Source organism: Alosa sapidissima, chromosome 15 (genome assembly GCF_018492685.1).
Source record: "Alosa sapidissima isolate fAloSap1 chromosome 15, fAloSap1.pri, whole genome shotgun sequence".
NCBI lineage: Eukaryota > Metazoa > Chordata > Actinopteri > Clupeiformes > Clupeidae > Alosa > Alosa sapidissima.
This window is the reverse complement of record NC_055971.1, coordinates 34872563-34890062: the sequence shown is the minus strand read 5'-3', so window position 1 is coordinate 34890062 and position 17500 is coordinate 34872563. Positions and strand designations below refer to the sequence as shown.

The window sequence follows — 17500 nt, the reverse complement described above, 5'->3', positions numbered from 1 at the left end:
GGTACACGAAACTTGGTGGGCATGTAACCCCACATGGATAGCATGGAACCATCGTTTTTCGTTTTGATCTGTAACCCCCCCGCTTGACTGGACCCCCCGAAAGGAGGGTAGGGCAGACAGTTTTCTGTGAATATCTCGAAAACCGTGGGGTTTAGGAGGACCATTTTTTTTTGTATGTTGATCTCAAGGGGCCATGTCAACCCATTCCATAACCACTCATTTCATGTATAGCGCCACCTAGTTAAACACAAAAAAGTAAAAATGAGGTGTTGTAATTGAAGGTATCTGTGACCTAACATAGTCAAAACTGCACGAAATTGGAAGTGTATGATCATTATGACACCCTCTGTATGCACGCCAAGTTTTGTGGAATTCCGTTCATGGGGGGGCCACACAATAAATTAATTTATGTTACTATACACCAACTGGCCTGTAGGTGGCCGGAGACAGTTTTCTGTGAATATCTCGAGAACCGTAGGGCATAGGAGGTCCATCTTTTTTATGTATGTTGGTCTTAAGGGGGCCTGTCAACCCATCCCATTACCACTTATTTCATGTATAGCGCCACCTAGTTAAAAATTAAAAAGCAAAAAATGTGGTGTTTTCATCACAATATCTCTGGCTGACAAGGTCAAAACTGCACGAAATTAAAAGTGTAGGATCATTATGACACCCTCCGAATGCATGCCAAGTTTTGTGTACTTTCGTTCATGGGGGGCCTTACAATAAAATAATTTATGTGTACATTTAGTGACGTACACCAACAAGGATTCCCGCGACACTGAAAGACCGGGGTACACGAAACTTGGTGGGCATGTACCCCCACATGGATAGCATGGAACCGTCATTTTTCGTTTTGATCTGTAGCCCCCCCGCTGGACTGGACCCCCCGAAAGGAGGGTAGGGCAGACACAGTTCTCTGTGAATATCTTGAGAACTGTAGGGCCTAGGATGACCATTTTTTTCCGTATGTTTGCCTCCAGGGGTCATGTTAACCCATTTCATGTGCACACATGTGCACAAACAGATACACACACACACACACACACACACACACACACACATACATTCACAGTAATGTCACAGGCACAAACACAAGCACGCACGCGCACACACACACACACACACACACACACACACACACACACACACAACATAAACATAACACAAACAATCAAGAATTTCTCAGAATTATAAACAGGCAAGATGGAGGTGGGGTTGTATAAAATGAATTTTACATGTGAAATCTATGAACTAATCATGTTTTGGTACTTGTTGTCTAGCAGATACCAGTGAGAATTGAGTGTGGATAATGCAATTTAGTGAGACAGAATCATATAGGCCTTTCAGCGTGATTTCTTTTTGTGGAAAAAATGTGCTGGACTGGGCGGCGGTCATATTTTGTACCGCTCTGCGGTACATCTAGTTAGACATTCTCTGGTTGCCTAGGCTATAGAGCTGGCAAGCCCCGCCCTTTCCGCTATCCCCGCTGGACCTCTAGATTGAAAAATCGTTAATGCAAGTGAATGTGAGAAAATAATTATTTTCTGGTCCCGTGTGAATTTTGCCATGAATGTGAACATATGTTGTCTGTGAATTTTTAATATAATTTTTCATGTTACGAGTTTGACATGAAATCATGCACACATGAAATCATGTGTGCATGGATGTGATACAGGCATTTCTGAATATAGCCTAATAGAAAAAATATATTGAATATCTGAATAGAAAAAATATATTGGCCTATTTTTTGCAGGTTAACTATAAAAATTGTAAATAACATTTAACAATTATCAAAATTGTAATTGTAACTATTAACAGTTAACAAACTCTCCCTCTGAGAATGGCCGTGCTGTTTGCGCGATATCCTGTGCAACAGTAAAACTCGCTTTTACAGCAGCATCACTTTGTGACTTGTCTGCCGCAATTCTCCCACTTTCTGTAGTTTAAGCTTCGCATCCAGATCTTTGTATTTGTCTTCATGTTTAGTTTCGTAGTGCTGTTTTATGTTGTACTCTTTAGTGACAGCTACGGTGAATCCACATACCAAGCAAACGGATTTGTCCTTCAATAATATGAACATATAATCGTTTTCCCATCTATCTTGAAAGCTCCGATTATCAATCTTTCGCTTCGCCATTTTCGTTGATAGTTTGTCTGGTTGCATGGATACGTGTTTTGTTTATGAACAGAAAAGGCGGCATTAACGATGCAACGCATTTTGGGATTTGAAGTGTTATCGGTGTATGATACACTATATGTACAGTATGTAGCAACTTGATGGGCTGCGCTCATGCGCTGAATAGAATAGCGTGCTAGGCCAGCTCTAACGCGGATGCGCTGAAGAGAATACTGTCGGGCCAGCTCAGATATGGATGCTCTGTATAAACTATGCGGCGGGCCACTTCTAATACAGATTGAATAATGACCTCGCGGGCCACAAATAAGCAGCACGAGTGTGTGTGTGTGTGTGTGTGTGTGTACCTCTATAGGGTCTGCTGGGGGGGGTGGCGGCAGGTGTGTGTGTGTGTGTGTGTGTGTGTACCTCTATAGGGTCTGCTGGGGGTGGCGGCAGGTGTGTGTGTGTGTGTGTACCTCTATAGGGTCTGCTGGGGGTGGCGGCAGGTGTGTGTGTGTGTGTGTGTGTGTACCTCTATAGGGTCTGCTGGGGGTGGCGGCAGGTGTGTGTGTGTGTGTGTGTGTGTGTGTGTGTACCTCTATAGGGTCTGCTGGGGGTGGCGGCAGGTTTGCTACTGTGGCAGCTCTCTCCTTCTCCACATCCAGAGCTCTCTGCCTTGCTCCAATGTGCCTGAAACACACACACACACACACACACACACACGCGAAAAATTGAGTGCAAGCAGACAGAGGCAGGTTTGAATACTGAGAACATGGTGAAACATTTATTGGTTAACAATGGTGTTAGAACTACGAGCTCGGAGGCCAGCATATGAGCTCGGAGACCAGCATAGCTCACCGCTTATGGCGGTGGCCAACTGAACCTCCAAAGCAGTGTCTTCCCTCTGCATTTAAAGCGTAGCCCACCTTCTTTGATTGTGTCAAGAGGAAAGGACTCATCATCAAATGATTAATTGTCGTCATGTGTCCTCATGTGGTTACAATGGGTCATGTGAGCATTTGATTGACAAAGGTCACAAGAGCAGTTTGGTTGACAAAAGGTTTGGCATGATGAAAGGCTGGGGTGATGATTAAAATGACTGTTAAAGTACATACACTCTGGAATTTCTCACTACACACACGCAGCATTGTAAATTGGGTGTGTGTGTACCTCTATAAGGTCTGCTGGGGTGGTGGTGGGGGGTGGGTATACTGTGTGTGTGTGTGTGTGTACCTTGTCCACCACTGCTCCTGTGAGTGTGTGTGTGCGCGTGTCCGAGTGTGTGTGTGTACCGTGTGCGCCGCTGCTCCTGTGAGTGTGCGTGTGAGTGTGTGTGTATACCGTGTGCACCGCTGCTCCTATGAGTGTGTGAGTGTGTGTGTACCGTGTGCGCCGCTGCTCCTGTGAGAGAGTGTGTGTGTGTGTGTGTGTGTGTGTGTGTACCGTGTGCGCCGCTGCTCCTGTGAGTGTGTGTGTGCGCGTGTACCGTGTGCACCGCTGCTCCTGTGAGTGTGTGTGTGTGTGTGTGCGCGTGTACCATGTGCGCCGCTGCTCCTGTGAGTGTGTGTGTGTGTGCGCGTGTACCGTGTGCGCCGCTGCTCCTGTGAGTGTGTGTGTGTGTGTGTACCGTGTGCGCCGCTGCTCCTGTGAGTGTGTGTGTGTGTGTGTACCGTGTGCGCCGCTGCTCCTGTGAGTGTGTGTGTGTGTGTGTACCGTGTGCGCCGCTGCTCCTGTGAGTGTGTGTGTGTGTGTGTGTGTGTGTGTGTGTGCGCGTGTACCGTGTGCGCCGCTGCTCCTGTGAGTGTATGTGCATCTTCAGCTCCTTGAGGGCGTGGGCGTGTCTCTGCAAAGCTCTCTCCTTCTGCTCCGCCCTCTTCTGGACAAGCCCCGTCCAGTCTGGCTCCTGCACACACACACACACCAACAATGAACAAGTGTGTGTGTGTATATGTGTGTGTGTTACATTCTCCTACACACATCATTAATGCACGTGTGTGTGTGTGTGTGTGTGTGTGTTACATTCTCCTACACACATCAACAATGAACAAGCAGGGCTTAAAATTTATTTTTCAAAATAGGAGGGAAATTAATTTCGATTAATTAATTTTAGAAAAAATAACTGATTAAAAAAAATAACGCAGATTAATCGATTCCGTGTGACCTTTGACCCCCCGCCATTCTAGTTAGTAACCATTAGACTGTAAAATAAAGGAGAGCGAAGAAAATGTGCTACCTAGCTCATTGATTGGAACATTTACTTTTAAAAAACGGCCTGATGTTGATAAAAATAAAGTGTTGATTAAAATAAAGCACTCTGCAATGTCTGCAGCAAGGAATTTGCATATCACCGGATTTCATCAACTCTAAAGTCGCACATCAATGCAAAGAAATAGTGTTGACATTCAGGGGAGTGTTAATTTATTTTCATTGTGTCCCCTAGGTTATATCTGTGGCCTGAAATGTCTTGTATGTGAAAAAAAAAACTTCTTCCACTTTTGAATTGATTTCCTCAGCATATTAGGTCATATCATAGATCATTATGGCCATTATTTGAACAGTGAAAATAATAATAAAAGAGTTTTTGAACTTTAATGTCACTAATGCTGATTATTCAATGATTCATTTGAATTTAAATATTTAAAATACTTTCACAGCAAAAAATATATATGCGATTAATTTAGATTAATTAAATCACAGAGCATGTAATTAATTCGATTAATTTTTTCAATCGATTGACAGCCCTAGTAATATACTGTAGTGGGATCATTCACAACAGTGGACTTCCTAGATTCTGCTTGACTCTCTCCACACACACAATGTTAAATTCATATAGAGTGTATTTAGTTAATAATGTATTTTTTAATGTATAGCATTTTACTAGTAGCTAAACATATTTAGTAATCTGAATGCTTCATATTGACGTTTATAACACTTAGGCATATCTTTAATGTGGTGTGTAGGTCTAATTGAGTGCACATTGGTGTTGAGCATATATATATATATATATATATATATATATATATATATATATATATATATAGTCAGTATATATATCTATGGGTGATGAGTAAGTGTAATTGAGTGCCTGTCACTTTAAGAAATAGGCGAGTAATTAGCCTCCCTTCAGCCTGACGGTTTTAGGCTAGTCGCTAGTGAATAGAAGTTGTGCATAGTGCATAAGGATATGTGGATGCAATTCATTATGTTTTCTATGTCATTAGATCAAATTAATGTTCAAAAAACTAACAAGTCGAAGACAATCTTTCTGGGATCAAGTCCTGACGTGACCTGAGCTAGCAGGATAGTTACCAAGGAGCTCTTTCCAGATGAAAAAGTTAGCCATGGTTGCGTAGCCTATTTGCGTAAGCGCAAAGTGGTTCTCTCTCTCGTTCTCTCTCTCTCTCTCTCCATGAGGTTATGTTCAATTCAACTAGGTAGTTGATCCGTCCGGTCAATAGCACCGCATTCACGCCACTTCATGATTATACTAACGTCATCAGACAGGCTGTAAAAGTGTATGCAGGAATTTCTCGCATTATGATGGCTAGAGTTGCGGGACTTGAACAAATTATGCGCAATACCCACAATGAAATGTGTGTGTGTGTGTGTGTGTGTGTCAGCCGTGGCCTACTGGTTAGGGCTTCAGACTTGTAACCGGAGGGTTGTCGGTTCGAAACCCTACCAGTAGGCATGGCTGAAGTGCCCTTGAGCAAGGCACCTAACCCCTCACTGCTCCCCGAGCGCCGCTGTAGCAGGCAGCTCACTGCTCCGGGTTAGTGTGTGCTTCACCTCACTGTGTGCTCTGCATGTTCACTAATTCACAGATGAGATAAATTCAGAGACCAAATTCCTTGTATACCGTAAAACTTCAAATAATAGCCGAGTCCCAAATAGAGGCCAGTCTCTTTTAAACGCCTGGCGTGGCTGCAGGTTTGGGTTAAAGGCCGGTCTCAAATAGACGCCTATCTTTTCTTAAAAATCTTGGTGTATTAATTGACAGTGATCTAAATTTCAACAGCCACATGAAAGCGATAACTAAATCAGCTTTTTACCACCTCAAAAATATTGCCAAACTCAGAGGGCTGATGTCAAAGCATGACTTAGAAAAACTCATTCATGCATTTATCTCCAGCAGGGTTGATTACTGCAATGGACTGTTCACAGGCCTTCCTAAAAAGACTATTAAAGCAGCTAGGATTCTAACAAAAACTAAAAGAACTGACCACATTACTCCAATTCTTAAGTCCTTGCACTGGCTTCCAGTAAGTCACAGAATTGACTTTAAAGCACTATTGCTTGTTTATAAATCAGTAAATGGAGCAGGACCTAAATACTTGTCAGACATGCTTCAGCAGTACACACCTTCTCGTCCTCTCAGGTCCCAGGTGAAAAACCTGCTAGTAAAACCTACAGTTAGAACTAAACATGGTGAAGCAGCTTTTAGCTGCTATGCGGCTCAGCTGTGGAACCAACTTTCGGATGACATCAAAAAGGCCCCAACTGTAGCCAGTTTTAAATCTAGACTTAAGACCAAACTGTTCTCAGATGCTTTCTGCTAACTGTACCGAGTTACAAATTCTGAATCTGCCTTGATAATTATTCTACCTTGTCTTTTATTACTTTTTTTACTACTTTTGCCTTTGTTTTTGCTTACTAATTATTCTTTATTTTTAAATGATTTTACCTTGTGTTTTATGTTTTCTTTTTATTATGATCTTTACCTTTTAACTATTCTTTGACTATATTGCCCTTCTATGCTTTTATTTGTTATTATTGTTTGGTTTTGTTTATGTAAAGCACATTGAATGACCTCTGTGTATGAAATGTGCTATATAAATAAACTTGACTTGACATTCTCCGACCTACACACACCAACAATGAACAAGCGTGTATGCGTTTTATATTCTCTTGACATGACAAGGCATATGTCCAACAACGTTGAGTGTGTGCACTCGGGGAGAGTGTGTGTGTGTCTTACGTTCTCCTTGGCGCTGGCGTGAGCGTGTCCCAGGGTGTTGAGTGTGTGTGTGTGTCTTACGTTCTCCTTGGCGCTGGCGTGAGAGTGTCCCAGGGTGTTGAGTGTGTGTGTGTGTGTGTGTGTATGTATGTATATCTTACGGTCTCCTTGGCGCTGGCGTGAGCGTGTCCCAGGGTGTTGAGTGTGTGTGTGTGTATATCTTACGTTCTCCTTGGCGCTGGTGTGAGCGTGTCCCAGGGTGTTGAGTGTGTGTGTGTGTGTGTTTGTGTGTGTGTGTATGTATATCTTACGTTCTCCTTGGCGCTGGCGTGAGCGTGTCCCAGGGTGTTGAGTGTGTGTGTGAGCTGGGTGGAGAGTGTGTCCTGGCGCTGCTGCTGCTGCCGTGTCCACTCCTGTCGGAGCTGCTGCTCCAGGTGAGATTCCTGCTGCCGCCGACGCCCGGCTACCTGCTTCCGCACACACACCGCCAGGTAGCGCTGCTGCTCACGCACCTAACACACACACACACACACACACACACACACACACACACACACATATTACACACTACCTGCTTCCGCACACACACCGGCAGGTAGCGCTGCTGCTCATGTAACGGATGCCAGCTAGCTTAGCTGTGCTTGTGGAACGTTGGTAAACCTCACTCCCTGACGCCTCAAGAGTGCTGCTGGCATGCGAGCCAGTAGCCTGGGCTATTGGCGCAATTGTTAGCGCGCTCACCTCCCGATCCGAGGTGCTGCTGTTCGCGGGTTCGAGTCCGGGCGTGTGCAGGGCTGAATCGCGCAGGTTCAACACAACGCAGGTTACACTCTCACACACCCTCACACACACTACCTGCTTCCGCACATACACCTCCAGGTAGCGCTGCTGCTTATGCACACACACACACCGCCAGGTAGCGCTGGTGCTTACGGTATGCACCTACACACACACACCGCCAGGTAGCGCTGGTGCTTACGGTATGCACCTACACACACATTACTGCCTCCGTCCACACGAGCACGTAGCACTGCTGCTCACGCACCTGTTGCAGCCGCAGCTTGCGCCGCCGGTCCAGCTCCTCGCGGGCCAGCTGCATCTCTTCGTTGGGGCTCAGCAGTGCGCCCCCCGCCGTTGTGCTCTTCCGCCTCGTGGGCGCACCGGGCTGGGTGTCGGTGACGTCGGTGAACAGACCCGACAGTAAAAGCTGCCAAGTAAAGCAGGCTGGTCAGCTAACATTCAGTAAATCTCCACGAAAGTACAATACATAACGTTAATCCTACTACAATTTTACAGACAGGTCAGTGATTATATTAACAATAACAATTGTATTTAGCTCTTTATCAAGGCATAGAGAAAGGGGAGCCACGCGAAAAGCACCCACCCTGGGTGATGCTCGGCAGCCATTATGCGCCATAACGCTCACCGCACACCAGCTTATGACAAACATGTTGCTCACTTGATGTTTCACAAGTTTGCAGTTAGAAGCTAGGACATCTAGCTTCTAGCTGCTACTAGCATAACGTTAACGCAGCTAACGTTAGGTTATGTGTCGCTAGGGCAACTGATCAGACTTACACAACTTCCTTGGCTTTCCATTGTCAATTGCCCGTGTGCCAAGTTATTTAAAACAGCAATATTGTTCGACAAAATCAAAGATGAAGAACCACAACAACCCCGTCGGGGAGAAGTTGGAGCACGACCCCAGACAGGGCGATTCCAACATCCATACCAACGACAACAACCCGCCGCTGCAGCTTCAAACGGCTGTTTGAGGCTTTTGATAACGTCACTTCCTGTTTGAAATCGCCCTGTTAATATTCATATTCAGTTGAACGTATGGTCGAATGACACTAATACACTTTCGTTAGACAGTCAACATACTGCAAACCTGTAATAAAATACCAGTGCACTGGAGAGTATTAAAACTCTTGCAGTTCTTAGAATATGTAAAACCGCGATATGTTGACGTCCGTGATCTTGATGTCACTTCCTGCAATATTTACCCATTCAGTCAATTGTTGTTGTCAGTGATTAGCCTTCGTTTCCTTGGACCCAGATCAAGGTAAATGTGTAGTGGGAATGATTTTATTTTATTTTGGAAGTTAATTAGCATAAACCCTCATGTGACTTTTGTACCCGGTGAGAAATATCGCCTTATTCAACATCTGTAGAACAGCCAGACAAGTCGTATAACTGGCGAGTTAGCGTTAGCTCAAGTCCTCCATGGACAGGGTCAGCGATGTGTTGAGCATCCTTGGTCGAAGCGGAATTTAGTGGCACCTGGTTTTCTGTGTTCCCTTCAGGCCCTACACGTGCTATTTGATGGCGTAACGGTAGCTCCGTGTAGTCCACTGTAGTTCAGCAGCTCAGGCCCGTGCCTCTGCTGTTCCCGGATCTAGGCGCGAGGCTGAGGGTTAAGAGCTAAAGTTACCTGTGTTTGCACGGTCTTCATGGTTAATTCTCTCTTGCACCATATTACACCAAATGTTCCCTGTAAACGTGAACAAGAAGCAAGGCGAAGCTGCAAGCTGAAGCTGAAGACTGACAATGTTTTCTGTCCTTGTACAGTCGCAAGATGTACTTCACCTCTGAAAACATTATGTATCGCTTATATTGGAAGTGTGACGGGTGATTCAAATAACGACTTCAATATCTTTTGCAGTGGTACACTGCACGCCAGAACTTGAGAATAAACCACCTTGTGAGACACACATGTTCACAAATAAACTGACTTGACAGTGTGTGTGTATGTACACATACATATTGATGATATTGCTTCTTGCTTTGACTGATATTTTAGACCTTTTATAACATTATTATTATTTATACATTCCCCTTCTTTTCGTTCTATTTATTATTATTTTTTATTTGATTTTGTTATTATTATTATTTGCCTTTTGTATCTTTTATTGTTCTTGTTTTGTTGTTTAGATTATTGTTGTTGTTTTGTAACTCAGGGCATTGCTGTAAAAGAGCTTGATGCTCAGTCAATTTCTCCATGAATAAAAAACGGTTGATGATATGTGTCCAAGTGAGTATAGAGTCATCGTAGGGTTTCATAGAAGGTTCAGTCGGTCTTTCTCTGTGCGTGCGTGCGCGCGTGTGTGTGTGTGTGTGTGTGTGTGTGTAGATGTCGGGAGGCCCAGCGGTGCGTGTGAGCATCGAGTCGTCCTGTGAGAAGCAGGTTCAAGAGGTGTCACTGGATGGCGTGGAGACCTACGTGCCGCCCCTCTCCATGTCCCAAAGCCTCGCTCGATTGGCTCAGAGGATTGACTTCAACCAATCAGACGACTCCAATGACGAGGATGCGCCCAGTAGCGAGACCCAGTGGAAGCAAGAGCAAGAGGAAGAGGAAGGTGTGAATGAACACACACACACAAGAAAAGGAGGAAGGTTTAAACATTAGTACACAAACAAACACACACACACAAGAAAAGGAGGAAGGTCTAAACATTAGTACACACACACACACAAGAAAAGGAGGAAGGTCTAAACATTAGTCCACACACACACACTGTAATTGTAAAATGTATAGATTGCTGACAAGAAAAATCCATGTCTTATCTTTGACCTGTGTGTGCGTGTGTGTGTACGCGTGCGCGCACGTGTGTATGTGTGCGTGCGCGTGTGTGTGCGCGTGTGTGTGCGTGTGCGTGTGTGTGTGTGCGCGCGTGTGTGTGCGCGTGTGTGTGTGCGTGCGTGCGTGTGTGTGTAGGCATGGTGCGGTTCCAGCCGTCTCTGTGGCCGTGGGACTCCGTGCGCACGGCACTGAGGGGCGCGTTGACAGAAATGTGTGTGTTGCACGATGTGCTCGCCGTGGTCAAGGAGAAGAAGTACATGGCTCTTGACCCTGTCTCCCAGGACAACACCAGCCCTAAGGTAGCAATCTCTGCTCTCTAGAGATGGGTTTATTTCAGTTAGCCTAATAGCTGGTTTGATTTGCATTGATAGATGAAAGTACCCCATGCCAATCGTGAGATATGGTGAAGGGTATGTGATGATGTGGGGCTATTTTAATTCCAAAAGCCAAGGGAACTTGCCTTAAAAAATAAAAATCTGTATACCTCTATGGGAATTTAACATGGTGTATACTTATGTCTCCTGTATTTTAAGGAAGAACATTTATTTATTTATTTATTTATTTATTTATTTACGTTACATTCACAAAAAAATGGTGTCCTTAAAGGTTGGATTTTTCTTCATTTTTTTGTAATTAAGGCATTAAGATCAATTTCCAAAATATATATTTTTTTATTATTCCTCTTTTTAGTCAAATTTAGCATGTCAGGGTATGTAAACTTACAACCCCAAAACCAGGTGCTAAAATAGCCTATCTGCAGTCCAGATTTGTCAAATTAGGTGCATAATGGAATGAAAAACATGAACAAGAATACCCCATACTGAGCAACTAAAATCCTATATGGGCAACATTTCATCCTCAAAACTCTAGCTGCTGGTCTCCTCAGTTCCTAAACATTTACAGAATGAAATTCTGTTGAAACATGTGAAACATGTTGCTGGCATCAAATTCAAAATGATTGATATGTTGTCTATGTGTTTTTTTGATGATTTGTATTAGAGATGCACCGATTGCAATTTTCTGGGCCGATACCGATTTCCGATTTTTCACCGAGTTTGACCTGCCGATACCGATTTTAGCCGATTCCGATTTCATTTCTTCTAACCATTTTACAGCAAATAGTTATTTTCTATCTTTTTTTTGTTTTCTATCTTTTTATCTTTTTTATAGAACATGTTAATATAGACATGTAATCAACTTATCAATAATGAAATGAGTGTGTTTGTGTGTGCGTGCGTGTGTTTGTGTGTGTGTGCTTGTGTGTGCGTGCGTGTTTGTGTGTGTGTGTGTGTGCGTGCGTGTTTGTGTGTCCGTGCGTGTGTGTTTGTGTGTGCGTGTTTGTGTGTGTGTGTGTGTTTGTGTGTGCGTGCATGCGTGCGTGTTTATGTGTGTGTGTGCGTGCGTGCGTGTGTGTGCGTGCGTGTTTGTGTGTGTGTGTGCGTGCGTGCGTGTTTGTGTGTGTGCGTGCACGTGTGTTTGTGTGTACGTGCGTGCATGCGTGCGTGTTTGTGTGTGCGTGCGTGTGTGTTTGTGTGTGCGTGTTTGTGTGTGTGTGTTTGTGTGTGCGTGCATGCGTGCGTGTTTATGTGTGTGCGTGCGTGTGTGTTTGTGTGTGCGTGCGTTTGTGTGTGCGTGCGTGCGTGTGTGCGTGCGTGCGTGTGTGTGTGTGTGTGCGTGCGTGTTTGTGTGTGTGTATGCGTGCGTAGGTCCCGCAGGTGCTGCAGCTGCTCAGTAAGAAGCGCGCTCTGGCGCAGGCGGGGAGTGTGTTGCTGCGCGGCGCGGAGCGTCTCAGTCGGAGTGTGTGTGAGACGGCCGAGAGCCGCCGCCAGAGAGACTTCAACAGCGAGCTGCTGCGTCTGCGCTCCCAGTGGAAGCTCCGCAAAGTAGGAGACAAGATCCTGGGGGACCTGAGCTACCGCAGCACAGGTACACACACACACACACACGCATGCATGCACGCACGCACGCACACACACGCACTGTAGACGTATACTCACACACATATATGCACTCACTCACACTCACACGCACACGCACACACACACACACACACACACACACACACACTCACACTCACACACACACACACACACACACACACACGCTTCATTGTCTCTGTCTCTGGTGCCCCCAGGTTCTCTGTTCCCCCACCACGGCACGTTTGAGGTGATCAAAAACACAGATATCGACCTGGACAAGAAGATTCCAGAAGACCACTGTCCTCTCAGTGTCCAGATTCCCAGCGACCTGCAGGGAACGGCCTATATCAAGGTACACACTCACACACACACACACACACACACACACACACACACACACAGCCTATATCAAGGTTCACACACACACACACACACACACACACACACACACACACACACACACTAAACAGCCTATATCAAGGTACACACACAGAGACTCACAGACAGACACACACACACACACATATACAAGACACAAATTATACTTTAAAGGACAATTCCGGCGCAAAATGAACCTAGGGGTTAATAACACATGTGTACCGAGTTCGACCGTTCGCTGGGATTTGTTTTCATGCTAGTCGAATGTGACCAGTTTTATTGCAAACCGCTAATTAGCGTTTAACGCTAGCCTTCGAGCACACGTACAGTAAAAAGTAATCGCTATTTCTATACCACTAACAAGGCTCAAAATAGCACCACACTTACACAGTAGCATAATGAGGGTCTCTACATGTAAACCAAAGCATTGAGAACTGTGTAAATGTACAGGCAGTTTATTAAAAAGAAACACATTACCGTTCACGTCTGGTTCACATACAGACAGGCGCCTTGGGAAAACGGAACTCTGGGATGTGAAGTGAATCTCGCGTGAAACGTTGCCGAAAGACTGTGCAAAAGAGAAGCACTGAACGCAACAGGAGACATAAGAGATGGCAGGTTATTTAAAACGAATTTGAAGACATCGAGGATGAACCCTTATTGGACGTCGGAATATACCAACGAAGAGCTGCGGGAGCTCCGTGAAAGGGCTATGAGAGAGAGAGCTACCTGTGGTCAATGCCGCACACAGCCTCGCACTTCTGGAAACTTTAGGCTACCTGCGGACATTGTGAAGCTATGGCCACCGAAGAGGAGTGCCTGTGTTGCATGGAGTGGGACCTCCAAGCGACCCCCAAGAGACGCAGTGTTTTGTAGAGTCTGAAGATTTGCCCTCATTGATAAACAGGGCTGGAGTTGAAACTTTTTTCCATGTCCCAAAAAGAAATTGGAGGCGGCAACCCATACCAGAGGGACCAGATGGACATCCACTAAGTAAGTACACTAGACAAGTTATGTTACATCAGAGCTATTATTTCTGATAGGCCTATATTGAGCAAATTACGTTTGATTTTAGTTCACATCGCCTGCCTGTATATGTGAACCAGACGTGAACGGTAATGTGTTTCTTTTTAATAAACTGCCTGTATACTTACAAAGTTATCAATGCTTTGGTTTACATGTAGAGACCCTCATTATGCTACCGTGTAAGTGTGGTGCTATTTTGAGCCTTGTTAGTGGTATAGAAATGGCGATTTCTTTCTACTGTACGTGTGCCCTGAAGGCTAGCGTTAAACGCTAATTAGCGGTTTGCAATAAAACTGGTCACATTCGACTAGCATGAAAATAAATCCCAGCGAACGGTCGAACTCGGTACAATGTGTTATTACCCCTAGGTTCATTTTGCGCCGGAATTGTCCTTTAAAGGGACACCAGGCAAGCCTGATGCTTTTTCTCTACGAAACTCCCCCTCGCTCGGTCTGAAGCTCTTTTCCTTTTCTTTGCGTCTTCCGTCAAGGGTTTTCGCTGCTTCTTCGCCGGCTCTGCCATTATACACACGTTTGCAACAATCTCTAGAGTTTCGTTAGCCTGCTTCTGTGCTGTAAACTGATCCTGCTTCGGTCGGCGGGTAGGATACACCAAACTTGCAAGTGGGATATTCTTCCTACAGGCAGTAGGGGCAGGCGAGAGAGCCTTCATTCGCCCCGTAATGAGTCATTTAACCATATACCGACTTACGAAGATGATTAATTAACACGAAAACGTTGCCTGGTGTCCCTTTAAACAGCCTATATCAAGGTACACACACACACACTTACAGACTCTTACACACACACACGCACACACACACACACACACAGACTCACACACACACAACTTATACTTTAAACAGCCTATATCAAGGTACACACACACTCACTCTAGACAGACGTATACAATCCCAAATAAAAGCTGTTTTACTCTAGACAGATTACTCATGCACTTTGCTCGCTTACTTTAAATGAATAGACGATTTAAATGAGGCCCATAGAGGATGAGGCCCATAGAGGATTTAAATGAGGCCCATAGAGGATGAGGCCCATAGAGGATTTAAATGAGGCCCATAGAGGATGAGGCCCATAGAGGATTTAAATGCAAACAAACAAATAATCAACAATGTAAACGGTGGACCCCCCCCACCCCTATCTCCAGGTGTCCATACAGAAGACTGCTCCAGATATCGGAGACCTGGGTACCGTCAACCTCTTCAGACGACAGCCAAAGCCCAGAGCAGGTAACACACAGACATGCACACACACACACACACACACGCACACACGGACACACACACACAGACACGCACACACCAAAGGGTCTAGTGTGAATTCGCTCTTAGTCCCAATCCTGATTCCTAATTGACCTGTTGCTAAGCCCCACCCCCAACCGTTACCATGAGCAACTTGGACAAACAAACCAGAATTGAATATAAAAGCATATGGAAAACACACACACACACACACGCATATGGAAAATGACAGCTGCAAGAATATCCAAGCAGGCTTTGGAGACGTTTGGGTGAAAAAAGATTTAGTTTCATCCAGAGGCAATCAAATGGGACTTAATTATGCTATTATTATGCTAAAAACGCTGATGTTAATGCTAGCTACGTTAACATATGATGTAATGAAAATATAGAGCTCCCTCTAGAGTTGCGATGTATTTATATGTTATTTTGTTATTGTAAATAGCAACCTTCTCGCAATTTTTCCCCCCCTGTACACAATACAAATGCTTTTGTTGTGGAGGTGAAGAATTAAACAGACAAAAACTGTCTCCAAAGAGCTATATCTACTGACAAGGTGATGTTTCACGATTCTCACGAGATCTGGCAGGGCGCCACTCTTGGAAGTTGCATGGCTGGTTTTCTCGGTAGGGACTCGCTACGTCTATGCTGTATAGCTATGCTAGGTGAACGATTCGCCTATTACAAGTTCGTTAACCACTAAATTGGCTTCGTAAAGATGAAAATCTTGCATAGTGTGCCTTTAACAGGGAACCTGGTCACTGTGCCCACGTTGTTGGATTAGTAGCCTAAATTATGTAGAGCTGTTTAAACGCAAGAGACGTCCTGTAGGCTACTGTTCATCAAACACATCCCCGTTTACTAACCTCTCTCTCTCTCCCTCCCTTTCTCTCTCTCTCTCCCTCTCTCTCTCCCTACCTTTCCCTCTCTCCCTCCCCCCCCTCTCTCTCCCTCTCCCTCCCTCCCTCTCTCTCCCTCTTGCTTCCTCTCTATCCCTCCCTCTCTCTCTCTCTCTCTCTCTCTCAGGCGCTCAGCAGTGGCACATGCAGTTGGAGACGGCTCAGAATGTTCTGTTGTGTAAAGAGATTCTGGCTCAGCTCTCCAGAGAGGCTGTTCAGCTAAAGAGCCAGATCCCCCACATAGTGGTCAAAAACCACATCATCTCCCAGCCTTTCCCAGGTACACACACACACACACACACACACACACATCCCCCACATAGTGGTCAAAAACCACATCATCTCCCAGCCTTTCCCAGGTACACACACACACACACACACACACACACACACACACACACACACAGATCCCCCACATAGTGGTCAAAAACCACATCATCTCCCAGCCTTTACCAGGTTCACACACACACACTCTGTGTGTTCTACGTGCACACTCTAGATGGCATGCTGGAGCAGTGTGTTCTATGTGCACACTCTAGATGGCATGCTGGAGCAGTGTGTTCACACACACACACTCTAGATGGCATGCTGGAGCAGTGTGTTCACACACACACACTCTAGATGGCATGCTGGAGCAGTGTGTTCTACGTGCACACTCTAGATGGCATGCTGGAGCAGTGTGTTCTATGTGCACACTCTAGATGGCATGCTGTGTTCTGTGTGCACACTCTAGATGGCATGCTGTGTGTTCTGTGTGCACACTCTAGATGGCATGCTGGAGCAGTGTGTTCTATGTGCACACTCTAGATGGCATGCTGTGTTCTGTGTGCACACTCTAGATGGCATGCTGTGTGTTCTGTGTGCACACTCTAGATGGCATGCTGTGTTCTATGTGCTCACTCTAGATGGCATGCTGTGTTCTATGTGCACACTCTAGATGGCATGCTGTGTTCTGTGTGCACACTCTAGATGGCATGCTGTGTGTTCTGTGTGCACACTCTAGATGGCATGCTGGAGCAGTGTGTTCTGTGTGCACACTCTAGATGGCATGCTGTGTTCTATGTGCACACTCTAGATGGCATGCTGTGTTCTATGTGCACACTCTAGATGGCATGCTGTGTTCTGTGTGCACACTCTAGATGGCATGCTGTGTTCTATGTGCACACTCTAGATGGCATGCTGTGTTCTGTGTGCACACTCTAGATGGCATGCTGTGTTCTGTGTGCACACTCTAGATGGCATGCTGTGTTCTATGTGCACACTCTAGATGGCATGCATGTGTGTGCTGCTGCTGTTCTATTTAAAGGGATACTCCACACACACACACACACACACTCTAGATGGCATGCTGTGTTCTGTGTGCT

At 45.3% G+C, this 17500-nt stretch overlaps 2 protein-coding genes across 9 annotated transcripts in view; one reads left to right on the top strand and one right to left on the bottom strand.

The window, feature by feature from the left end:
* cep295 (centrosomal protein 295) overlaps positions 1–8862 on the bottom strand; it is a 52032-nt gene extending 43170 nt beyond the window's left edge. For 5 of the 8 annotated variants that reach the window (XM_042063483.1, XM_042063487.1, XM_042063482.1 and 2 more), the window contains exons 1-5: positions 8461–8599; positions 8122–8283; positions 7388–7588; positions 3898–4022; positions 2716–2809 (exon numbers count right to left, since the gene is read on the bottom strand). In XM_042063483.1, the coding sequence (XP_041919417.1) occupies positions 2716–2809; positions 3898–4022; positions 7388–7588; positions 8122–8283; positions 8461–8526 (648 nt within the window). In that variant the 5' untranslated portion in view covers positions 8527–8599. Of the gene's footprint in view, positions 1–2715; positions 2810–3897; positions 4023–7387; positions 7589–8121; positions 8284–8460; positions 8600–8654 lie in introns of those variants that run through there. The other 3 variants (XM_042063481.1, XM_042063488.1, XM_042063486.1) reach the window with 2 other exon arrangements.
* Positions 8303–17500, top strand: part of med17 (mediator complex subunit 17) — a 21372-nt gene continuing 12174 nt past the window's right edge. Inside the window, exons 1-7 of the mRNA XM_042063521.1 lie at positions 8303–8376; positions 10210–10435; positions 10795–10958; positions 12366–12585; positions 12794–12930; positions 15147–15228; positions 16264–16416. Coding sequence (XP_041919455.1) covers positions 10210–10435; positions 10795–10958; positions 12366–12585; positions 12794–12930; positions 15147–15228; positions 16264–16416 — 982 coding nt within the window. The 5' untranslated portion in view covers positions 8303–8376. The remainder of the gene's footprint in view (positions 8377–10209; positions 10436–10794; positions 10959–12365; positions 12586–12793; positions 12931–15146; positions 15229–16263; positions 16417–17500) is intronic.